At 37.0% G+C, this 25,828-nt stretch overlaps 2 protein-coding genes across 5 annotated transcripts; both read right to left on the reverse strand.

Annotated features, from left to right (window-relative positions):
* Positions 1–1,054: 1,054 nt before the first annotated feature.
* On the reverse strand, positions 1,055–17,164 carry aldh3a1 (aldehyde dehydrogenase 3 family, member A1). 2 transcript variants are annotated; one of them, XM_058744782.1, is made up of 10 exons: positions 17,081–17,164; positions 7,044–7,225; positions 6,677–6,908; positions 5,667–5,752; positions 5,366–5,574; positions 4,887–5,004; positions 4,627–4,768; positions 4,369–4,535; positions 4,169–4,268; positions 1,055–3,862 (listed from the first exon to the last, which is right to left on the reverse strand). In XM_058744782.1, exons 2-10 carry the CDS (start codon positions 7,197–7,199, stop codon positions 3,603–3,605), a joined length of 1,470 nt encoding a protein of 489 aa, XP_058600765.1. In that variant the 5' UTR covers positions 7,200–7,225; positions 17,081–17,164; the 3' UTR covers positions 1,055–3,602. The 2 variants fall into 2 exon arrangements, with proteins under 2 accessions (XP_058600765.1, XP_058600766.1); XM_058744783.1 differs by lacking the exon at positions 17,081–17,164 and adding an exon at positions 14,599–14,708.
* aldh3a2a (aldehyde dehydrogenase 3 family, member A2a) lies at positions 16,890–24,740 on the reverse strand. 3 transcript variants are annotated; one of them, XM_058744781.1, is made up of 11 exons: positions 24,635–24,709; positions 23,055–23,243; positions 22,750–22,981; positions 22,454–22,536; positions 21,810–22,018; positions 20,991–21,108; positions 20,771–20,912; positions 20,531–20,697; positions 20,366–20,465; positions 20,053–20,291; positions 16,890–17,529 (listed from the first exon to the last, which is right to left on the reverse strand). In XM_058744781.1, the coding sequence occupies exons 2-11, from the start codon at positions 23,214–23,216 to the stop codon at positions 17,512–17,514; spliced, it is 1,470 nt and encodes a 489-aa protein (XP_058600764.1). In that variant the 5' UTR covers positions 23,217–23,243; positions 24,635–24,709; the 3' UTR covers positions 16,890–17,511. The 3 variants fall into 3 exon arrangements, with proteins under 3 accessions (XP_058600764.1, XP_058600762.1, XP_058600763.1); XM_058744779.1 differs by lacking the exon at positions 24,635–24,709 and adding an exon at positions 24,000–24,145 and having other exon boundaries at positions 16,891–17,529; positions 23,055–23,295; XM_058744780.1 differs by having other exon boundaries at positions 16,892–17,529; positions 23,055–23,295; positions 24,635–24,740.
* Positions 24,741–25,828: the final 1,088 nt, after the last annotated feature.

The raw sequence follows: 25,828 nt of genomic DNA on the forward strand, positions 1-25,828 counted from the left end.
CAGAAATAGAGGAGGAGATGGGGAGGTGGACGGATGCCAGAAGAATTGATGCTGGGACGGTGCAATGAGAGCTGCTAATTATGATTGACAGGACTGAATGATTAGGCTACTCCCGAACCTATGTTTGGAACTTCATTTAAATTGCTGCTTGTTTACTCCTTGATTCTTCTAAATAAAGCTCTGCTTACATATTATATCGGGACAGTATGAGAAAGCAACTCAAAGCAGGAAGAGGACGTGAAGCGGAAGTAACTTGGACCAGCTGGGCCTTCACAGCCGTCTAAACAGCATGTGATTCCTCACAATAATGATCAAAGTAAAATAAAGATTAAGAAATTCTTCAGTGAGAGCAAAGGTGTTTTAATTGAGGGAAACAGTACTTGTACATACACAGTAGAACAGTGGTTTCCAATTGGTGGGTTGCAGGTCTGTTCTAACTGTTAAAGAAATAGTGATGTTTTTATCAGCTGTTTGTGATGCTACATTTCTACATTTCTCAAAAAAATCCTGGCCTGAGGGTAAGTACATGCAACAATGCATAGAATATCTGGGATGTCAAAGGTGTGAACTTGTGTGATAATATACAAGGTTTTACATTTAGGGCCAGTCGATTAGTCATATTGCTACCCAACAATCTGTTGGCAGAGACAAGAAAGCAAACACAGAGGGTAAAAGTGTTTGAATGGCGTCGTGAATGGAAAAAAGCAGGCATTGCGTGGGAGGAGCAGTCACTTAGCGCTCACATTCATAGCCACCTAACATGCCAAGGTTAGGGGTTAATGTGTTTCCATGGAAACTGAAACACTGGAGCCGTGAGACTGAGGAGAGATTTGCCTTCGATTTCTTTCTTTATGTCCTTTTAGTTTTTTGGGGTTTTTTTTTTACACAGACTAGATGAGAGGACAGATGACAGAAAGTGATACGGATTGAGAGGGACACATGATTGCTAAAACATAGTGACCAGATGAGGATTTTGCATGGCAAAGCTTCAACACCAGGGTCATAATCTCAATGCAGTTCTGATATATATATATGTATATATATATATAAATAAACATATGTATTCATGCTGGTCTAGTTACAGTATCATTCGCGGATCTTTCCCCATTCAAGTAGACACACTACTGGTAAGATTTTTAATGTTTTTATTAGCCATAATTAGCCTCTTATGCTCATCAAGGCAGCATTTATCTGATCAAATTAAAATAGCTGTTTTCCATTTGAAAATATTTTAAAACATAATTTATTCCTGTGATGCAAAGCTTAATTTTCAGCATCATTACTCCAGTCTTCGGTGTCACATGATCCTTCAGTGATCATTCTAATATACTGATTTGAAACATCTGAAACATTATTCATGTTGAAAACAGTGGAAACAGTAGTACATTATTTTCCAGGATTATTTGATAAATATAAAGTTCAACAAACAGGGCCTTCATAATTCAAGTTGAAGTTTATGTGAATGTGTGGTAATGAGATTCTGTGACTCCCAATGGGAATGCACACACATCGCTGCTGGATACAGCAGTCAGGCAGGAATGCATACTAGCAACAGTACAGCAAGTTGATGACCTCTAACAATTAAATGGCTGTCTGAGTGAACGCCCCTTTAGGCAGTAATGCATGGAATCTATCAGGGAACGTGGTGAACCCTGCTAAATACTGTAAATCCTGTCACGCTATTTTCATTTCAGTGGCATTTTGTTAATCTTTACATTCCTAAACAGCAATAACAGTTTTATATACTGAGAAATACTTGTCATTTCTGCGATCTCTGAGTAGTTATTCATCATTTATCAGCATTTAGCCTGTCTGACTAACGTATCGAGCTTTACAAACTGCAGCAGATGTGTATATCTGCCATCAGCTCTGTGTATAAAATATGTACTAGCTTTAAGTCAGATAGATTGTGTAACAGCCAATGCAAAGCTGAAAGCAAAAAAATTGACACATGGACGAATATGTGTTGGTTTTTTGACAGACAGACGCCTGAGGAGGAACGTCACACCAAACCCGAAGGAAATACAGACTTTAGCTTGCAATATTGTGTTTAAATGAAATAATAATGCAATTAAACTAGATTTAGCTCATTCATTCAAAGAAGAAAAAATACTAATTTCATAAAAAGTGTAATCCACTTTATTGGTTTGAGCGTTTGACACTTTGTTCACTATGATTATATTTAAGGAGAAAGTGCGTGGAGCAGCAGCAGGACTAATAATTAATAATAATCACAGTTTTATTTTGTTGATATAATTAAGCCAACATCTTACTGATAAAGGTTCTGACGTCCAGGTTTTATGAGATGTTAAATTGTAAGTGAGCGCCATCTGCTGGATATTGAGGGCAGTTGTAGATATGAATTTAAAACGGGATCAAAATTTGTCAAACTATTGTAATCTCAACAATAATACTGAAACCGTTACCTATAAAATTAAATCAACATCAAATACAAAAATATATAATTACAAATCCACATGATATAATAAAATTAAATTCTCTAATAGAATATATTTTAAATTATTGGACAGTCAATATTATACAGAGATCTCTGTTGTCTAATATTATAGCAGATTTGATGATCATTGTTTTAGACTAGACAGTACTAATATTATATGAAATGTTAGATAACAACAACAAGTAGTAGTAATAGTAATTAGTAAACATTTGTTGACATAAATGTACATGAAAGCTTGGGCTAAAGCTTTCTACCGCATAAAGAAGATAAGCTGGATAACAACAGGAACAATGGAGAACAATGCTTGCACTGTACTGCTGCATCACAGAAATAATGCTAACTTGTTTAGAAGATCTAAATGTGCAGATTTTGCCCAATTCAGCAGCTCAAATTCTCTGCATGAGTAGAAAAAAATCATATAAATGTCTTAATTTTATTTGGAAGATCAAAGTATTTTTTAGTAAACTGAAAAAAAAAAAAAAAAAAAGTGTCTAAATTTAAAAAAGAAAATGTACATGTTAAAAAATTTTATATACCAGAATGCTAAAAAAGATTTCATACTTGTAAAAAATATGATTCAAGTATTCTATATGAGATTAAAATTATTCTGAGGAGAATGTTGCTTCAAACTGGAGTCTCCTGTGCAAGTGGGAAGGAACGCTGATTATGAACAATCATGCATTGTTAGAGGAATGGAAAGCTTGATCCAAAAGGCTGTCTGCTGGGAAATACTCATTAACCAAATAGACAAACCGTGACAGGAAGTCCAATCACATGCTATTTCTGAACAAACTGTATAAAACCATGACTAAAATGCATAAATATGGAATAAATGTCAGTAGAACATTACTTAGAATCGAATACACACCCAAAATGGTAATGCACTGAATTCCACCTTGGATGTCCATTCAGTTCTCCATAATGTAATACGGTCTGTTTCCATATAAACGTGTTTTTCCTAAAAACATTTTTAAGGTTTTCTTTCCTAAAATGCTCTTGGGTGTAATAACCTCCCCTGATTAAATATCTTGCTTAGGAATGCAAATATAATGTAATGCAAACACAAATCAACTTAAAATTGTTTAAACACACCCGAATCAAGTAAATAACAATGCCATGGTATAAGATGTCATTTGTTTTTTACCTATATCAGCACGACTATTAAGGCAACAAGCAAACCAATTGCCAATAGGGTTGCGATGACAGCCCACACACATATGCCACTACAGCTGCACAAGCGATGCTGCGTGAAAAACTTAGCCTTGGACAGTCGGGCTGCTGTTAGTGGAGGGTAACGGGCATCATTCAAACTCTCCATAGCAAAAGACTTGATGAGACAGGCACGATGGTGACTCAGCTGGTCAAACGTGTGTCTCCCATGATATCTGCCCATTCCACTGTTTCCTTAAAAAGAGTGAGAGTGAAAAAAATTACAAAATTTAAGAGCTGGTTATTCTAATATATATATATATATATATATATATATATATATATATATATATATATATATATATATATATATATATATATATATTTTTTAATTAGATATTAAATTGTATGTATTTACCATTATATACAATGTCCTCATTTATTTTAAGTGATTTCTAATCAGATTTATATAATGGTCTAATTTAATTAGTTGAAATAGTGCAAATTCATCCTAAACATTACTTGTCTTGAGTGTCTTTATTGTCTTATTGGTTGGCTTACCTACACCTCCAAAAGGTAAGGTATCGATAGTGTAATGCATCAAGACATCATTAACAGTCACTCCTCCACTGCTGGTTTCAGTTAACATTCGCTTAATCACCTAAATAGAAACAAAGTAAAAGTTCACTTGGACATACTGAAACTGACTTAAAATGTTATTTTATTCTGCCTTCCAAAAAAATTGGTAATGAAAAGAATACCGTTTTATCAGAGGAAAACACATAGAGCGCCAATGGCTTTTCTCTTGCGTTGATAAAATTTATGGCCTCACTCAAGCCATTAACAGTGACGATGGGCAGCAGTGGTCCGAAGATTTCTTCTTGCATGATTTTGAAATGGGGTAAAACATCCTTCAGAACCGTAGGAGCTGGTGGTGAAGAAAAATGCATGCTTTTGATTTACTAAACTCAACTGATAAAACTCATGCCTTTATTACTGGCAATAAAAATTGTCCTTACCTATGTAACATTGTGAGCAATCACTCTCTCCTCCAAGAGCTATAGTGCATTCATTCATTAGAGCCAATACTCTGTCGAAGTGACGTGTATTGATGATTCGGCAATAATCTGGAGAGCTTTTAGGGTCCTTCTGGTAGAACTCCTGAAATTAGTTAAGATTCTAGGTCATGTCTCACTATCAACATGCACATGGACTACAATATATATATATATATATATATATATATATATATATTTTTTTTTTTTTTTTAAGTACGGACCAGTAGTGTTTTTTGAATCTCTTCGACTATCCTGTCCTGGATGCTTGGCTCACACAGAATGTAGTCAGGGGCAATGCATGTCTGGCCACAATTTGCAAACTTCCCCCAGGTTATTCGTCTGATATAAAGACATTTGGAAATCTGTTATTTCAGCTGATAATGTTTCCCAGAGCTTTAAATTAGAGGTTTTAAGCCTTAAAAGCTTGAGATTTTAGGACTTGAAAATGAAAATTCTGTCATTATTTACTCATGAAGGCATTCATGTGGATTTTTTTTCTTTTAATTAATGTCAATGGGGTCCAAAATCATATTGAATCCCATCGATTTACATTGCATAGCCATAGACAAATCAACACTGAGACATTTTTCAGTTTGTTTTGCATAGAGTAAGAAAATCAAACAGGTTTGGAACAACGTAAAGGGGAGTAAATGATGAATTTTCATTTTTGGCTGAACTATCCCATAAAACTGTATATTACCGGCATGCCACAGCAATGTCACAGTTCTTGTCAACATAACAGGGGCTTTTTCCACCCAGTTCTAAAGTCACTGGTGTGAGATGACGAGCTGCTGCTTCCATCACCAGTTTCCCAACCGTGCTGCTCCCGGTGTAGAAGATGTGGTCGAAACGCTGCTTCAGCAGCTCCTGGGTCTCTGGAACCCCTCCTGTCACCACTTGATACATATCCTAAAATGAACCAAATGTTTGTCAAGCTGTTCTCAAAAACCTTGAACAACAATAATGAGACTGAATTATAGAAACAAAATGAGTTTATGAACCTTATCCAGATATAGAGGAAGCAGTTCTTTCACAAGTCTAGCAGAGTGCTCACTCAGCTCCGACGGTTTCAGCACAGCTGCATTGCCTAAACAATAAAAGGAAGTGGAAAACAGTGTAGTGTTGAGATCTCATTTGGTGTTGGTCATGCTTCTTAATGAGCTAAAAGAGATTAAAAGTTAACATGAAATCAGAATTGACAATTAATTTCTTAATCCACATTCCTAGTCTTTAATCTTTCTTCAAAATGTGATAACTTGCTCCGCCTTTAAAACAAATGCATAATTCAGTCATGAAACTCTTCAGAGAAGTTTACTGGTTGTTCAAAGCCAGCAGTGCAGTCAACTGATCTCTCATTTCTTTTATTTAGTTGTTTTTAATAGGCTTTTTATGCCTTTTATAGATAGGATAGTTGGGAGACAACAGAAAAGCACCGGGAGGAGAGAGGGGAGCAGGATCAGCAAAGGACCTCGAGACGGGAATCGACCTCGGGTCGCCGTGACCACAGTTACGCTGTATGTCGGTGCACTAACCATGAGGCTACTGGCGACAGGATCTCGCAATCTACGCAACCTTGTTATTTCCATCCCAACCTCAGCCAGCTCAGTGCAGCATTAGAAATTGCTTTAGCACTCCACCTCCCCAGCACCACATGTCTAGATCTGCTACAAGGGTTCTCCTGACCTTACCTTGTATCCTAATTCCTGCAATTCTGAGCAAGCTTCATTCATGCCAGCAGCACAAGCTGAGCAGATCTTGTCCAACAAGATCAATCCTTCCTACACTTATCACTAAAATGTATTTTGAGAGTTGTCATAATTAAACATGCTTTATCAACTTTCATCACCTGCTACTGTATTTATCATTGTTTTATAATCCAATTGATTCCCAATAGATAAATTCAAGTCCCGCACAAAATTTTCTTCTGTTTGTACATGCTTTATATTGTGGAAGTAGCATGGCTGAACACATCTTTTCATATTGGTTGTAATTAGTAAAACAATCCTACTACCAGCTGCAATAGCTCCAACCAGGGGCTGCAGGATCATGGCCCAAGGGTAGTTCCAGGTTCCAATTATCAGCACAACACCCAAAGGTTCAGGCTTTATGTAAACATCATCCAGTGCGCTGTTGAGATTCTTCTTCACAGACCGAGGAGCTGCCCAGTCTGCCATGTCTCTTTCCGCCGACTTGATGTCATTCTCGATGCTGATCAGCTCAAAGAGTGAAGTGTTATATGTATTCTGTTTGATGACAGTGACAATAAAGAGTTAGCGTTCAGTAACACTGAATGATTTCAATGGAAATAAAACATTCAGTGTTGCCACTGAGTTAATATTTTATAGCTTTTAAGGAAATGTTCAAAATGGCTAACGTACCCTATTGAGGTCTTGTTTTAGAGCTTGCTCGATGTCTGCTTGGCGTTCAGTTATGAGGCGGTGCAGGGCTCTGAGCTGCTGTTTTCTGTACTGCAGGGGTTTGGATCTGCCTGACTGGAAGACTTCCCTCAACCCATCCACAACCTGCTTCTCCATTTGTACAGGTCCGATTTATATATTTTCTGCAGGTTTGAGCAGAAAAAAGTTACATTTCTTAAAAGTCAACTAAAATTCCAATGAGAAAGCAGAATATTCTGTATGAATATACAGTACAGAGGATAGCCAATTCTGATCATCTTTAGACTTATCATGAGCAGGAATTTGTCGAAGCTGATAAAATTGTCAACAAAATTATGTCAGCTTTCTGGGAATTCCACTGGCCATTTCAGTTCAGAAATGAAAGTATTTGACTCCTCAGGCAGCTCAACAATGTTCTATGGGCACACTGGCAAAAGCTGATGCTGTGTGGAAGACTGAAAAGAACTTAAAGGGATACTCCACCCCAAAATGAAAATTTTGTCATTAATCACATACCCCCATGTCGTTCCAAACCCGCAAAAGCTTCGTTCGTCCTCGGAACACAATTTAAGATATTTTGGATGAAAACCGGGAGGCTTGTGACTGTCCCATTGACTGCCAAGTAAATTACACTGTCAAGGCACAGAAAAGTATATTAAAAAAAACCATAGCCAAAATAGTCCATCTGCCATCGTTGGTTCAATCTGAATTTTATGAAGCAACGAGAATACTTTTTGTATGCAAAGAAAATAAAAATAAAGACATTTATTCAACAATTCGTCTTCTCTCTGTCTCTCGGTGTCAACGTAGCGCCATTTTGGAGAGCAAAGTGCGTACGCTATTCTCTGTCATCAGTAACATAGGTCTATGATCAGTAACGCATGGATATGTATTGTACGTTTATTTACGCTTTGATTTGAACGGAAACAGCGTATCCATGCGTTACTGATGAGTCCATCGGATGCTCTTCAAAATGGCGCTACGCTGTTTTTTTTTTATACTTTTCTGGGCCTTGACAGTGTAATTTACTTGGCAGTCAATGGGACAGTCATAAGCCTCCGGGTTTTCATCCAAAATATCTTAAATTGTGTTCCGAGGATGAACGAAGCTTTTACGGGTTAGGAACAACATGGGGTGAAGTAACCCTTTAAGTCAAAAGACAAGACAAGGGTTTGTGGTTTCAAGAGGTGAAACCTGTCCAGAGGTCATGCTCTTCTGACCAAAGATGAAGGCATTTCAACACTGATAATATGTTGTGTCCAATACACAGTGTTGGGAAGGTTACTTTGGAAATGTAATAGGTTACAGATTCAGAAGTTACCCTACTTAAAATGTAATAAGTAGTGTAACTTTTCAATTACTTTAATAAAGTAATGTAACTGATTACATTTGATTACTTATTGAAATTTCAATGTTTTCAACTGTTAATCATTTTGAAACATGTAAAGCAGTCAGGGTTAACCTTACAGTAGTGCTCAACACTTATTACTGTCAGACTTTCAAAATCCTTTATCACTTGAATGAAGATTGTAATATATTAATTTTAAACACTGGAATCTAACAATGCCTTTAAAACAACAGTTCATCTTAAAAAATAAAGCATTTACATAAACCCATATAGGAAATAAAAGAGTTATCAAATAAGCATATTATAAACTCCTGAAACATTGGTGTTTCATATTTTAGAGCAGTCACTGCAATTTATGAAAAAATCAATTAAATCTGTATGTGGGAGTGTGCGTGAAAAAAAAACAAAAAACAGATGTAACTTTGTAATCCTTAACATTTTCATAAGTAACTGTAATTTAATTACATATTTTTTCTCAGTAACTGTAACTGATTACAGTTACTTTTATTTTGTAATAAATTATGTAATTCCGTTACATGTAACTAGTTACTCCCCAACACTGCCAATACACATCTACTGTAGATAAATATATATATACAGTGAGGAAAATAAGTATTTGAACACCCTGCTATTTTACAAGTTCTCCCACTTAGAAGTCATGGAGGGGTCTGAAATTGTCATCGTAGGTGCATGTCCACTGTGAGAGACATAATCTAAAAAAAAATCCAGAAATCACAATGTATGATTTTTAACTATTTATTTGTATGATACAGCTGCAAATAAGTATTTGAACACCTGAGAAAATCAATGTTAATATTTGGTACAGTAGCCTTTGTTTGCAATTACAGAGGTCAAACGTTTCCTGTAGTTTTCACCAGGTTTGCACACACTGCAGGAGGGATTTTGGCCCACTCCTCCACACAGATCTTCTCTAGATCAGTCAGGTTTCTGGCCTGTCGCTGAGAAACACAGAGTTTGAGCTCCTCCAAAGATTCTCTATTGGGTTTAGGTCTGGAGACTGGCTAGGCCACGCCAGAACCTTGATATGCTTCTTACAGAGCCACTCCTTGGTTATCCTGGCTGTGTGCTTGGTCATTGTCATGTTGGAAGACCCAGCCTCGACCCATCTTCAATGCTCTAACTGAGGGAAGGAGGTTGTTCCCCAAAATCTCGCAATACATGGCCCCGGTCATCCTCTCCTTAATACAGTGCAGTCGCCCTGTCCCATGTGCAGAAAAACACCCCAAAGCATGATGCTACCACCCCATGCTTCACAGTAGGGATGGTGTTCTTGGGATGGTACTCATCATTCTTCTTCCTCCAAACACGTTTAGTGGAATTATGACCAAAAGTTCTATTTTGGTCTCATCTGACCACATGACTTTCTCCCATGACTCCTCTGGATCATCCAAATGGTCATTGGCAAACTTAAGTCGGGCTGGACATGTGCTGGTTTAAGCAGGGGAACCTTCCGTGCCATGCATGATTTCAAACCATGACGTCTTAGTGTATTACCAACAGTAACCTTGGAAGCGGTGGTCCCAGCTCTTTTCAGGTCATTGACCAGCTCCTCCCGTGTAGTTCTGGGCTGATTTCTCACCTTTCTTAGGATCATTGAGACCCCACGGTGAGATCTTGCATGGAGCCCCAGTCCGAGGAGATTGACAGTCATGTTTAGCTTCTTCCATTTTCTAATGATTGCTCCAACAGTGGACCTTTTTCACCAAGCTGCTTGGCAATTTCCCGTAGCCCTTTCCAGCCTTGTGGAGGTGTACAATTTTGTCTCTAGTGTCTTTGGACAGCTCTTTGGTCTTAGCCATGTTAGTAGTTGGATTCTTACTGATTGTATGGGGTGGACAGGTGTCTTTATGCAGCTAACGACCTCAAACAGGTGCATCTAATTTAGGATAATAAATGGAGTGGAGGTGCTCAACACTTATTACTGTCAGACTTTCAAAATCCTTTATCACTTGAATGAAGATTGTAATATATTAATTTTAAACACTGGAATCTAACAATGCCTTTAAAACAACAGTTCATCTTAAAAATAAAGCATTTACATAAACCCATATAGGAAATAAAAGAGTTATCAAATAAGCATATTATAAACTCCTGAAACATTGGTGTTTCATATTTTAGAGCAGTCACTGCAATTTATGAAAAAATCAATTAAATCTGTATGTGGGAGTGTGCGTGAAAAAAAAACCAAAAACAGATGTAACTTTGTAATCCTTAACATTTTCATAAGTAACTGTAATTTAATTACATATTTTTCTCAGTAACTGTAACTGATTACAGTTACTTTTATTTTGTAATAAATTATGTAATTCCGTTACATGTAACTAGTTACTCCCCAACACTGCCAATACACATCTACTGTAGATAAATATATATATACAGTGAGGAAAATAAGTATTTGAACACCCTGCTATTTTGCAAGTTCTCCCACTTAGAAATCATGGAGGGTCTGAAATTGTCATCGTAGGTGCATGTCCACTGTGAGAGACATAATCTAAAAAAAAAATCCAGAAATCACAATGTATGATTTTTAACTATTTATTTGTATGATACAGCTGCAAATAAGTATTTGAACACCTGAGAAAATCAATGTTAATATTTGGTACAGTAGCCTTTGTTTGCAATTACAGAGGTCAAACGTTTCCTGTAGTTTTCACCAGGTTTGCACACACTGCAGGAGGGATTTTGGCCCACCTCCACACAGATCTTCTCTAGATCAGTCAGGTTTCTGGCCTGTCGCTGAGAAACACAGAGTTTGAGCTCCTCCAAAGATTCTCTATTGGGTTTAGGTCTGGAGACTGGCTAGGCCACGCCAGAACCTTGATATGCTTCTTACAGAGCCACTCCTTGGTTATCCTGGCTGTGTGCTTGGTCATTGTCATGTTGGAAGACCCAGCCTCGACCCATCTTCAATGCTCTAACTGAGGGAAGGAGGTTGTTCCCCAAAATCTCGCAATACATGGCCCCGGTCATCCTCTCCTTAATACAGTGCAGTCGCCCTGTCCCATGTGCAGAAAAACACCCCAAAGCATGATGCTACCACCCCATGCTTCACAGTAGGGATGGTGTTCTTGGGATGGTACTCATCATTCTTCTTCCTCCAAACACGTTTAGTGGAATTATGACCAAAAGTTCTATTTTGGTCTCATCTGACCACATGACTTTCTCCCATGACTCCTCTGGATCATCCAAATGGTCATTGGCAAACTTAAGTCGGGCTGGACATGTGCTGGTTTAAGCAGGGGAACCTTCCGTGCCATGCATGATTTCAAACCATGACGTCTTAGTGTATTACCAACAGTAACCTTGGAAGCGGTGGTCCCAGCTCTTTTCAGGTCATTGACCAGCTCCTCCCGTGTAGTTCTGGGCTGATTTCTCACCTTTCTTAGGATCATTGAGACCCCACGAGGTGAGATCTTGCATGGAGCCCCAGTCCGAGGAGATTGACAGTCATGTTTAGCTTCTTCCATTTTCTAATGATTGCTCCAACAGTGGACCTTTTTCACCAAGCTGCTTGGCAATTTCCCGTAGCCCTTTCCAGCCTTGTGGAGGTGTACAATTTTGTCTCTAGTGTCTTTGGACAGCTCTTTGGTCTTGGCCATGTTAGTAGTTGGATTCTTACTGATTGTATGGGGTGGACAGGTGTCTTTATGCAGCTAACGACCTCAAACAGGTGCATCTAATTTAGGATAATAAATGGAGTGGAGGTGGACATTTTAAAGGCAGACTAACAGGTCTTTGAGGGTCAGAATTCTAGCTGATAGACAGGTGTTCAAACACTTATTTGCAGCTGTATCATACAAATAAATAGTTAAAAAAATCATACATTGTGATTTCTGGATTTTTTTTTTTAGATTATGTCTCTCACAGTGGACATGCACCTACGATGACAATTTCAGACCCCTCCATTATTTCTAAGTGGGAGAACTTGCAAAATAGCAGGGTGTTCAAATACTTATTTTCCTCACTGTATATATATATGTATATATATTGCCAGGTTTTGACCAATTATTGTTTAATTTTTTATGGAAAATGTGTATATATTCGTAGATCTGTGGTCATTCACTTTTTTATTTGTTAATTAAGGCCAACATTTTTATCTTTTAATTTTCCACTCTCATTGATACTTTTAAGATTTCTTGATTAAAATACTTTATGAAAAATCTTTCTTCATGTGTAACTTTGTGAGTTTATCTTTAACCAGATTTGTATGGCCTTTCTTTCCAATTAACGTGTGAATAATAGAATACCTGTGAAACTCTGCCTTTCATCATCAAGCTTTGTTGACATAAAATTTGTTTTTTAAAAGTTAGAAATAGTGATCTCAACTGGGAGAATGTTTGGTTATTATTACATTTTTGTTACAAAGTTAAAAGAAATTTGCATAATATTAAGATAATACATACATTTCATCCTGTTAAACTTTTTTTGTAAATTTAAGAAGAACATGGATTTGACCTTCTCTTTTTGTTCTCTGCAAATGAAAACTATACGCACCTTTTTCCAGCACTGTAGCTGTGGAAAAGGCCTATAGACGGTTTCAACGGCAACATAAACAAACGTTACTGCTCATGCGCGCTTTTTGTGGCCCTAACTTAACTTCCGGTAAACTTCCAAATCTAATCAACAGCTTGAGTCCCTCTTGAGTAGATTATTTTTGATAACAAGCAAAATATGTTTGCTGCGTAACGGACTTATTGAAAAATGATATGAAAATTACATCGAAAATTTTCTAAAGACAGTCTTCCTTCAGAAATACAGTGATATAAAACACCAGCGCCTCGTTTTGATTTTTAAACTTGCAGTAGGGGAGAGCGGGGTATGTTGTCACACTTTTCACACTGTCTAACATTTACTGTGCACCATACATCACAATGGTATAAATGTCATACCAAATGAAAGAAGGAAGTCTTGGGCACAAATGTTGTATTCATTACATTTTCATATCTTATCTCATAACGGAGTTGTAGACTCTTGAATAGAGAATGTGCACTTGTGACAAATTGCCCCATCGGCGGGTAAATTGTCATACTAGATTATTAAAATTAAGAACACAACTACTTAAATTTTTCAATTCAAATCAGAACTGGAAATATAAACAATCATGCCTAGAGAATTCGGAAAAACAATTATTTCAATCCAAACAATACACATTTCAATCAAAACATTAAGTGGCAAGACCACTTTACTTTGTACTTTAAACTCAAACATTCTCTGGCTTGCACATAGATCCATGAACTGAATGGAATGCTGCAGATAACTCGCTTAACCTTAAATGTTTAACCTCTGAACAAACCAGATGCCCTGTATCTGACTAATCAGACTCATATTCAGAGTCACAATTCTGGCACACATAAATTGCCTGGCCTGAGGTGCAAGCATCATGGGCCCATTTGTTGCATTTTACAGATTTTACCCAGGTTTCTTTTGGACGACTGTTTGAAAATGGCTCCACACAGACGAGGCAGAAGCATTCTTCATCATCTGATGATGACTCTCGTATGATTTTTCTTCTTTTAGCTGCCTTGTTCTTCGTAGGTCCAGATTTTTCTATGTGTTTATTTGTACTGGAGTACACATGTGACAACTTGCCCCAAAGTCACTGAGACAACTGCAAACTGATGTGTGCTAATGTTGGCTAAATCTCAAGGTTAGCTCAACATAGCACGTCAGCTAAAGTATCAAAAGACACGTTATTGTATCCTCTATTTTGTGCAAAATAATAATTTTTAACATTCATACCTAACAAAGTTGTATTGCATAAAATTTAAAGTGCAAATCTTTTACTTTTTAAGCAGAACGAACGAAGATTTTGAGAAGATTTGTCATGTATTAACTTAACTTAACTATGACCCGGGGTCCACTTCAACCTCCCCAGTGTTCAAACCAAAACTACGCCCTTGACAAATGTACATTCTTTTAACAAAATACCAACTTTTCTATCCACAAGTTTTAAAATTTTTTTTTATGAACATCAGGTATAAAGAGAGGAGACTTACTGACAGATAAAATATGTAAATACATCACTTATCTGATTTTTCAGGCGGTCGTATTTACTATGTTCACCATGGTAACGCGTGCATAGTCTTTTGCATCGCATATTTCTGCTTTATTGATAATCTTACATAAAGTTACATCGGATCTCACACAGAAGTTATTTCAAACACTTACTGCAGTCTGAAAGTGTGTTTTGAGCTAAAATTATTTTACAAGTCTTTAATGTTTATGTTAGCTGGTAACCATGACCCGCGGCGCTGACGCTCTCCAGACTCGGATGACACAGTCCCGCTTGTTTACTTCGAACCGGAAGATACTCCCACTTTTGGCGCAAGGCCTCATGGGGCGTAGGAAACTTGTGGAAAGCTTTCGGAGAAATAGAAAACAACTTAGGCTATCTGTTATTCAGCTTTGTACTAAAAGAAAAGCTATAGTCTATTCATGTATGCAAAAATAAATAAATAAATAAAATAAGACCAGTCTAGTTAAACCTATTTGGCAACTAACTTATTAAAAAATGAACTGACATGTTTATTCTGCGCATGATTTAAATGAAACAGAGTCAGCATAATTAATAAAAGAGCAATTAAATATGATTTGCATTATATATTGTCAGGGCTCTCAAGTTATAGCGAAAGTTTGGAGTGAGATTAGGGGAGGGGCCACACAAAGGGGAGGGGCAAGTCAAAGGGGAGGAGCAACTCAAATATTTGCAGCACCCAAGTTTTTGCTAGCAGTTCAATTTTACCTATTGTTCATAATTGACCAGCACAAATAGAAGTTATAACATTTGGTAAATCTGATGAAAGACAAATTCATTCTAATAAAATAAAAAGATTTATGTATTTAAAAATACAAATGTATCAAAAATAAAAATAAATTTTGCCTCAAACGAGCCAACTGAACAGCAGTACTCAATGTACTCAATGTACATACTGTACACATATACATTACAGTACTTACCCTGAGCATGTATGTCAAACTGTGTGTGTGTGTGTGTGTGAGAGAGAGAGAGAACACATTTCAGCTTATGTTTCTTTTTTTCTGTTGTAAATGTTTATTGCACATTTTGATGCCTGATGACGGGTTAGAGGACTCCCACATAAAGCACTGTCATGATAATAGCGTTCCATCCAGAGCCAAACTGTTTCTAGTTTTGGTTTTGTTCAAACCCACCATGGAAAACACACTGCATCTGAATTTGAATTTGGGGAAGCCTCAGTGCTTTATATGGGAGCCCCCTACCCCTGCCATCAAGATGTGCAACAAACACAACAGAAAAAAAATAAAATTATAAGCTGAAATTTGTTCTCTCTCTCTCACACACACACACACACACACACACACACACACACACACAGAGAGCTTGACATACATGTTCAGGACAAGTTCTGTAATGCTACTGTGTGTGTACAGTATGTACATTGAGCACTGCTGTTCAGTTGGCATGTTTGGGGCCAAATTTCTTTGTATTTTTAATCCTTTTTTAAATATGTAAAACAATTTATTTTATTTGGATGAATTTGTCTGTCTTTTATCAGATTCACCAACTGTTATAACATCTCTAGTACTTTCCTTTCAGGAAGCCAAAGCTAAGTTAAAGATTCTGCTTGCAAAGTTGCAGTTGGAGAGTTTTTTTTTTTTTTTGACTGCATCAATAATACTTTAGCGCGAATTTGGCTATACCCAACATCAGCTCTCCTCTCACTATCTTTTCACAGGCAAGTGATTTCGTAGAGGAATCTTAAAATCGAAAAAATAAATGAAGGGGTTACCGACAGCATTCATCGGATCTTTCTCTTCCAATTTACACTCCATGTGCGCGCGCATCCATGTTGCTTAGTAACGAACCCGCTTGCGGCAGAATCGTGTAATTTAAACTGAAACAACAACATCATAATTTCTGATTGGCTGGTAGGTGGCATTTAACTCTATAGCTACAGTACAGAGTCGAGAGAGCTATCAACTCGGCAGAAAACTTACCTCAGTATTCCCTCATCTATTAATTGTATAGTAATTGTAGCGGGACAAGTTATCCCTTCTCAGCGTGAGAAATACAAGGTGTGGCGTGAGAGCGTGTGAACTGGTTGAAATGCGTGAGTCTCACTCCGATTGCGTGAGACTTGAGAGCCCTGTATTGTAGTTGTATCTGTATTATATGTTTGAGTTTTTACACAGATATTAATAGGGAACAACCTATTAATGAACAACCTAGTAATGAACAATCTAGTAATGAACAACCTATTAATGAACAATCTATTAATGAACAACCTAGTAATGAACAATCTATTAATGAACAATCTATTAATGAACAACTTAGTTAGACAGCTCTGGTCACGTGACCGTTCAGAACTCACAAACAAACGTTCACAAATATCAAAACAACGTACACTTTTGACATTTCGGTTTAAAATACACCAAGGCGGCTTTTAGACTCTTTAAACTCAAAAGTTGGTAACAAATGTTACTGCTGGGAATAAATGAGTTTAAAACAAGCTGCACGGATTTCATTTTTTAATGGAGAAACTACAACATTTTCATTTCACGAGACCATCGTTCGCGTGAACACAGCAAATGTATAAAACATTCAGAAATCTGTTTATAAAAGTCATGCAACCATTCGGGAAACTCACTTCGTATCTTGTCTAATACTTACATAAACTCGTTCGTAAAGGTTCTGAACAGCTGAATAGCGGAATGCGCTGCGGCTGCGGTGAGGTGCGGTAGATCAGAACGCGACAGCAGCGTTTATATGATGGGCGGCGCATCGGTACAGATAAAGCTACAGGACACATATTCACTTACGATAGATCATTACCTGCTCTTTATAAAGTAGAGCTACTGAGGTGGGTGTACCACAGCCGATGGTGTTTATTCAACATCCCTATCAGACCATGTGATTATTACTTATTAACAGAAGTCGGAGTAGTAACAATAAAGACATAAATCTATATCATCTGATTCAAAAGAGTGTACAAGATCATAAGAGGCTCTCCAGCACGGACATATTAACATCTTCAATATGAAAGAAATCACATCAACAGCCCTCTAAGGTGATGGGCCAAAGAGACAAACTTCAGGTCGTCCTCATCGTCGCAAAAACCTCTGCAAACCACAAAACACAAATGAAAATTTCATGAGAAATACTTTGCAATAGGAGGACAATTCAAGATACATTTAATTTAAGACTAAATCAGACAGTGGATTATTGTAAGGCACTGTTGTATTTTACAACAATCTCTAGAGTATAAAGGTCAAAGGCTAAAACATATTTAAAGGCATACTTGAATACTTTCTGTTCATCAAAGGATCCTGAAAAATGTATCATGGTTCCCACAAAATATTAAGCAGCACAACTGTTGTCAACGTTGATAAGAATGTTTCTTGAGCAAAAAATCAGCTTAGAATTATTTCTGAAGGATCATGTGACACTGAAGACTGGAGTAATGGTTGCTGAAAATTCAGCTTTTTGCATCATAGGAATAAATTACATTTTAAAATGCTCAAAGAGAAAACAGTCTTTTTAATTTGTAAAAATATTCAAGAACATTAGTTTTTATCCAAGAACAAAACAGAAAAAAAAAAAAAAAAATCAACCGCAAACTTCTGAATGGTAGTGTATGTATATGCATTGCATATATTAAATTTTTAAGTAGCCTACTATTAAATATCCTGTAGGAAACATTACAGCGGGTAAAATAAGTATTGAACACGTCACCATTTTTCTCAGTAAATATATTTCTAAAGGTTCTGTTGACATGACATTTTCACCAGATGTCGGTAACAGCCCAAGTAATCCGTACATACAAATAAAACAAAACAAATAAGTTCAGAAATGATGTTATGTGTAATAAAATGGAATGACCCAGGGAAAAAGTATTGAACTACTGAAATGTATTTAATACTTTGTACAAAAGCCTTTGTTGGTAATGACAGCTTCAAGACGCCTCCTGTAGGAGAAACTAGTCACATGCATTGCTCAGGTGTGATTTTGGTCCATTCTTCCACACAAACAGTCTTCAAATCTTGAAGGTTGTGTGGGTCTCTTCTATGAACTCTGGGCCCGGTTGCATGAAAGTCCTTAAGTAATTTGATTTAGGGTTATCCCTGAGGAAAAAAATCCCTGGGGTAAGGGATATCTTTAAGAGCGTTGCAACAAACGTCTTAATTGTCACCCTTACCTAAATGTTTATACTAAGCGTTTCACGGTAGTTCCTGGCAACATACGGCAATGGGCGCCGCGGTTGCTATAGTTACTACATCTCACAATAAACATAGATATGTATATCTCTGACAATAAACAGAACATAACAAAATACAAACCTAACCAACTAAAACACGAACAAATAAACGAGCGCTGCCCGTTTCTGCGCTGTTTTGTATACAGTCGTTACCGAGGAAACCGCTTTGTATCTGCAGTGAAAGTGCCCCCTGCTGAACAATGACGGAAATGTTAATAAAAGTGAATATTAACCCATGTTTTGATGCTGCAAGCACACAGAGTTGTGAATGTGAACAGGTGGATCGACAAGAAGATAATGCATTATAAAAATCTAAACAGTTAAGGCATACATTACATTTATATTGTTATTTAATTAATGTAGGCTAATAATTTATTAATAATAATTGTTTAAATTAATACAATAATTGATACAACTCATCCGTTTTCTTAAAAAATATATATACAGTTTTTTGTTTTGTGAAAACTTGTAAGTCATGCATTTTACAGTTTAATATGTTACCACAGTCATTGCCCTACTATGCTTATGATATTTTGTTTGTGCAGGTCTTACAAAATGTCTTAAGTCTTACATTTATGCTTAAAAATCTTAAAAATACTGAGATTAAGATGACTTAAGGGAGCTGTTTTGGTCCCTTAAATTTATCAAGGTGAAATAGTTACTAAGGACTTTGTAGCAACGCTTAAGGGAACACTTAGATAATTAAGGGGAATATTTAATGACAGCCTTAAGGTTCCTTTAAGTTGACCCTTAGGATTCTTCTTGCAACCCAAGTTTCACTAAGGGTTCCCTTAACCTTATAACTAAGGGATTTCTCAGCTTAAGGGCTTTCATGCAACTGGGCCCAGATCTTTAGTTCTTATTTTCTATTGGATTCAAGTCAGGTGATTGGCTGGGCCATTCTAGCAGCTTTATTTTCTTTCTCTGAAACCAATTGAGAGTTTCCTTGGCTGTGTTTGGGATCATTGTCTTGCTGAAATTTGATCATCTTCATCATCCTGGTACTGTAGGTGTTGGGGACTGAACCAGCTAATATGAATTTCCACTGACTAGGGGCAAAAATTGCTTTCTAATAACTCATAGATTTCAGCTGGTGTGTTGGCTTTCCATGCCTTTTTGCACCTCCCTTTCTTAATGTATTCAATACTTTTTCCCTGTGTCATTTACATTTATTACACATAACTTAATTTCTGAACTTATTTGCTTTATTTTCTTTGTATGTGTGGATTACTTGGTTAGTTACCGCCATCTGGTTAAAATTTCATGTCAACAGCACCTTTAGAAATATATTTACTGAGAAAAATAGTTATGTGTTTAATACTTATTTTACCCACTGTATATTTAGCTCTTATTTACTACATTGACCCATATGAAGGAAACATCTCACCTGCACCACAAAGGCCGCTAGTGCAGCAAGCATAGCAACCTGTGCCACCTGACGCCAGCGAGAAAGATTAACCTGCTTCAAGAGTAAAACACGGGCCCAGCGTAACTTCTCCGTTGTATGGGGCGGGTAGCGCATCTGATTCACTCCCTCCATGTTCAGCTTCTTAATAAGACAGCTGCGAAGGTGACTCAGCTGATCGAAACTGTATTTGCCATGATAGCAACCAGTTCCACTACTCCCTGTTACAATTACATAATAAATCAATGTTTTTCTGCCAATTTAGAAAGCCATAAAAATGTATAAAGATACTCACCAACCCCACCAAAAGGCAAATCACTTATGGTGAAATGCACCAGACAGTCATTGGCTACAAGCGCTCCACTAGATGTCTCTGAGATCATCTGTTTAATGACCTGTGAGAAAATACAAATTGTTTAAATGCTGTTTTACTGTTGGTGGAAATAATGCATCACTCTACCTTTTTAGTGGAAGAGAAAATGTAGAGTGCTAGAGGCTTTTCTCGTTCGTTGATGAACTGAATTGCTTCTTTTAAGCCATTAACAATAATGATGGGTAGAATTGGCCCAAAGATCTCTTCCTGCATCACTTTAGATCCTGGTGTCACATCCCTCAAAACAGTAGGAGCTGTAGCACAAAAGAAAAATGAACTCATGACAGCATTACATATTTTCTTAACTTTTGCTAAATAAGTACATACCAATGTAACACTCTGATTCATCACTGTCTCCTCCGATAGCCACTGTGCTACCCTCTATAAGAGCCATTATCCTCTTAAAATGCCGCTGGTTAATAATTCGTCCATAGTCTGCAAAGCTCTTGGGGTCATTCGTATAAAACTCCTGTAAGTAAATAAATAAGACAATGAGGACAAATAGTCATATTGTCAAAAGAGCAATAGCATCTAAATATAAACACACCTGGATACATTTCTGGATCTCATTAATCACTTTGTCTTGGATGCTGGATTCACAGAGGATGTAATCAGGTGCAATGCAGGTCTGGCCGCAGTTCATATACTTCCCCCAAGTGATGCGGCTAAGGATGCAAGAACATTGGGAAGCAGCATTATACTGAGGAAATTGGTAGATTATTATTATTTTAATTAGTTAAAAGGTTCAAAACAGGTCTTGACTGCATTAGAGTTTCATATCACTTCTCAAAATGATTTCAGTTATATCAAAGGTCCTCACAGCTTATTACAGCAAAAGAACCAACACTGACCAAGCGAATAAATATAACAAGCAATAGGATAAAAATGACAAAATATTAAATTTGATTGAAATCACGCTTTCTTTCTCCCACTCTCTCTCCTATACAAACGCACACATGTACAGTACAGACTCAAAGTGTGTTCCATTCAATTATAAATGGACTTTGAAGCCGACTTAACAAGGTACAGGTATTCTGCCAACTTAATTGAGATTTCAAACCAAAGGGAGCATCGATAAGGCAACATCAATAAATCACTTCACAGGAAGTGGAGGGGGAAATTTACCCACCAATCATTGCGCATTAGTCCAGTACAAAGAAGTTTGAATAAAACAAAGGCACTCTGATATTAACATTGAGTTAATTAGTCTCATGGCTGTTCGCAGGTATAAAATCCCAAAGACACAACTGTTAAAAATGCTAATATCTGGTTCACGTTGGCCAGTCGTCAATTATTCCCTACATATATTATTATACTTTTATATGTTATATTATTTTTAGGTTTATATAACTCATGGCAGACTCACCGGCAGGCAATTCTGATGTCACAATTTTTGTCAACATAACAGGGGCTTTTTCCACCCAGTTCTAAAGTCACTGGTGTGAGATGACGAGCTGCTGCTTCCATCACCAGTTTCCCAACCGTGCTGCTCCCGGTGTAGAAGATGTGGTCGAAACGCTGCTTCAGTAGCTCCTGGGTCTCTGGAACCCCTCCTGTCACCACTTGATACATCTCCTGAACACAGTAATGGAGATGGTAGGATTAAAGGGATAGTTCACCCAAAAATGACAATTCTGTCACTAATTACTAATCCTCATGTCGTTCCAAACATGCAAGACCTTCGTTCATCTTCAGAACACAAATTAAGATATTTTTGATGAGATCCGAGAGCTTTCTGACCCTGCATAGACAGCAACGCAATTACCACGTTCAAGGGCCAGAAAAGTAGTAAGGACATTGTTAAAATAGTGCATGTGACATCAGTGGTTCAACTATTTTCGACTATTATTTGTGTTCCGAAGATGAACGAAGGGTTTGGAACGACATGAGGGAGAGTAATTAATGACAGAATTTTCATTTTTGGGTGAACTATCCCTTTAAGCCTAGTATTAAGCAAGTAAAATGAAAATAATATTTTAAAAATGGCAATGTCATTGAATGAAATATTACAGGGTCCAGGTAGAGAGGCAGGAGCTCCATAACTTTGGCTGTGTGAGAGCTCACTTCTGAAGGTTTCACAACTGCAGCATTACCTACAGAAACATAAAGATGATAAAGAGAATATTAGTGAACAGTTGCATCTGTTCTTCACAGAAATTGTATGTCTTCGGAAGACTTGAAATGTAGTGCACAATTAAGCTGTATGAACAACGTTTGTGATATTTTATGGTGCGTTTTACCTTTAAACATAGTAATAATTACATGGCATATTGACAGTCTCAACAAGCAGAAGATTTGTGCTTTACCTGCAGCAATGGCACCCACAAGGGGCTGCAGGGTAACTGCTATTGGATAGTTCCATGCCCCAATGATAAGCACAACACCAAGAGGCTCTGGCTGTATGTACACATCATCTGCAATGGTGAGAAGGCTTTTATTCACAGGACGAGGAGCTGCCCACTCAGCCAGCTTGCTGACAGCCAGATTGATTTCTCCCTCCAAGCCAAGGATCTCAAACAGCTGTGTTGCATTTGCAGTCTGTGAAAACACAGCTATTATGTTCAATAAACACATCCAAATAAAACATGCAGAGATCACAATTTTGATTCACCTTATGGAGGTCTTTTCTCATGGCATTGGCAATGTCTGTTGTTTTTTCTTTAATGAATCGCTTTAAGTTTTGAAGTTGTTTAATTCTGTAGTCCAGGGGTTTAGATCTTCCAGTCAAGAAAGCATTCCTGGCCTGCAGAACAGCCTGCTGCTCCTGAGACATTTTGGAAAGTCAGTCTAGATTGTGAGTCTACACGCAGAGAAGAATTCATAAAACAAAGTTGAACAGATAATATTCTTTCCTAAAAAAAAAAAGAAAGAAAAAAAAGATTAGGGACAGTTTAAAAAGAAAAACAGTAAAAATGCCATTCTAATTCAGTGCAGCATTTCGCAACATGTAATATAACTTGGATAAAGTTGGTGTTATATTCACACATTCGGACTATTGCATTCAATTACTTTGTTAACCGCACTACATTGGACATTCGCAAGTAAATATGACATTAAAACAATACTTGCCCATTTTGATCGATAGTGAAAAAAAATGTAGTAGTAGGTTGACAATGATCTCGCTGATTAGAACTGGAAAAAAATAACTTTATTGCACATATAATTAGAAAGTTATTGAATGCAGAAATGTGTGAATGTTGTGAATGTGCGAATATAAAACCAACTTTACCCAAGTGGTAATATACCCTCTTGAAACGTCAGCAAGTTTATGACACTAAATTTTCCTCAGAAATTTACCTGAAAGATTTCTGTCAGGGGTGTAAAGTACTTGAGCAATTGTACATCATTACAAGTTTGCAAAAGTTTTACTTTACTCAAATACTATTGGACTAAAGTACACACTTTTTAGATTATCATGATATAGAAGCATTTAATAACAACTTAAGCAAACCCAAATGTATTTAGGGTAATACTCTGACAAAAGAAGCAACAGGCATGAAAGCAGTAGTGTCTATAAGCAGGCATGTGAACACTGTATGATTGTTGAAGAACTTACAATAATTTTTCTGTTTATTTCAGCTGTTGTCTAAATTGTTTTTTCCATGTGGACTTTCTAGGAGAACGACCTCTGGTTGTGTAATTCTGGTGGGTGGAGTTTGTCAGTCTTTTTGGAGTTTGGGATTTTGATTCATCTCAGTGACTCGAATCTTTTGAATCAGTTTACTAAACGATTCCTTCATATAATTTTACCTCGGTTTTGTCAAATGCTGGGAACGACTTCAGCCAAGCAAGAAAAAAAAAAGTTCAGTTAACATCTGTTTCAATTAACGTCCTACATAATCGGCACATTAAGAAAATTAATCGATTAAACGTTACAGAGCTTTGTGCTTCACAAGGAAAATCTCTGCGTCTTTGATTTCAGACTTTTCTGAAGCTTGGAAAACCTTAGTATTACATTTTAGGAATTAAATGAGGATACTTTTTACCTCCCTCTAGTATATGGGGAAAATACGTTTAATTCTTTAAGTCTTCCACACTTCAAGTGAAGTGCAATTTCTGTGTACATTTTACATCTGCAACCTCTGGCGAAAACGTAGACCGTACGATAATGACAACTGGCAAGATTGTGATATACAAAGCTGCTGAATAAAAGGCAACTTTCAGATGTGTGAAACAGACAGATTACAGTACCTCTGAGGACATCAACATAACTTCACTGCATCAATCATGGTCGTTGGTCGTCTTCTTCTTCTGTGTTTTATGGCGGTTAGATTATATTGCTGTATACCGCCACCTGCTGGACTGGTGTAATCATCAGGCGGAAACATCCTTTTAAAAACCAGTCTAATTCATTTCAAGACTTTTTCCAGATGAAGGTTAACTGTATAATATAGATAAAATCTATATATAAAATATAGAGTTAAATTTCAGAACTTTAAAAATCTGTGAATAATGCTGATTAACTCTGAAGAATCATGCAATCAATTATAAATAAATATTTTAATCGACTTATTATCAATTTTAGACATTTCATAATCCTTAGTTTCACATCAAAATTAATTACTCACCTCAACTGACAACTACTATAGACCTGTATGCCTATCTTGCATTAACTATACATGCTCATATAAAGAGATATAGGCCTATACTAAGAGTAAATCTTAAATAGTTGATCATTAATATCATTGCCACATGTAAACAACCCTGCTAACCCGGTCTAAACTGCTAAATGTAGGTTTTAGGCATTATAGAACATTAACATCATACATTTCCGTAAAACTGCTTTGAAACAATGTGTATTGTAAAAAATGCTACCCAAATAAAATTAGCTTGACTTGAAAAAGACAGCACTAGTTTTGTTAATCTCCAGTTTATGAAGTCCAGATTACTGTGATTAGTGTTTACCTATTGTTGAGAGTAATTGTTGTATTTCAATACTTTTCACTTCTTGTCTGTATTCACACAATCATTTACCTGAGTTCACTAATATCACCTTTACTTTCCTTGTTATGATCGAACAGATGCCTCCATCAATCCATCGATGACTTCCACATCAATTTGAAGTTTTTTCCATTCAGATAATTCTGATGTTGCTCCCATCATTATAAGACTGTGATCTTCAACATCAGGTAATCTCCTGCTGTCCCGAATCACGTGGTTTGTCTTCGTCTGGCATCTCAGCTGAGACCTGTCCACTATGGGAGACCCTACCAGTAGTTGTGAACTACCAGTGGCGTAGCTCTCAGCATCACTGATACACACAAGCCCTCACAGCACATCAAGCTGCAAACCGTGTGAGGGACCCTAACCTATCCTAACCCAACTGTTTAAAACAGCTGCATGTCAACCAACCATTCAAAACATCTAACAACTTACAGCCACGTA

This window comes from Onychostoma macrolepis, chromosome 15 (genome assembly GCF_012432095.1).
Source record: "Onychostoma macrolepis isolate SWU-2019 chromosome 15, ASM1243209v1, whole genome shotgun sequence".
Classification (NCBI taxonomy): Eukaryota; Metazoa; Chordata; class Actinopteri; order Cypriniformes; family Cyprinidae; genus Onychostoma; species Onychostoma macrolepis.

Bases quoted from the DNA above. Each gene is read 5' to 3' on its own strand.
- aldh3a1 (XM_058744782.1), bottom strand. From the start codon at position 7,199: ATGGAGAAGCAGGTTGTGGATGGGTTGAGGGAAGTCTTCCAGTCAGGC. The intron at 6,909-7,043 runs GTACGTTAGCCA...GTCATCAAACAG, and splicing joins TAAAACAAGACCTCAATAGG to AATACATATAACACTTCACT. The intron at 5,575-5,666 runs GTTCATAAACTC...GGTTCATTTTAG, and splicing joins TTCCTCTATATCTGGATAAG to GATATGTATCAAGTGGTGAC.
- aldh3a2a (XM_058744781.1), bottom strand. From the start codon at position 23,216: ATGTCTCAGGAGCAGCAGGCTGTTCTGCAGGCCAGGAATGCTTTCTTG. The intron at 22,982-23,054 runs GTGAATCAAAAT...GTGTTTTCACAG, and splicing joins TGAGAAAAGACCTCCATAAG to ACTGCAAATGCAACACAGCT. The intron at 20,698-20,770 runs GTATGTACTTAT...TTTGTGCTACAG, and splicing joins TGAATCAGAGTGTTACATTG to CTCCTACTGTTTTGAGGGAT.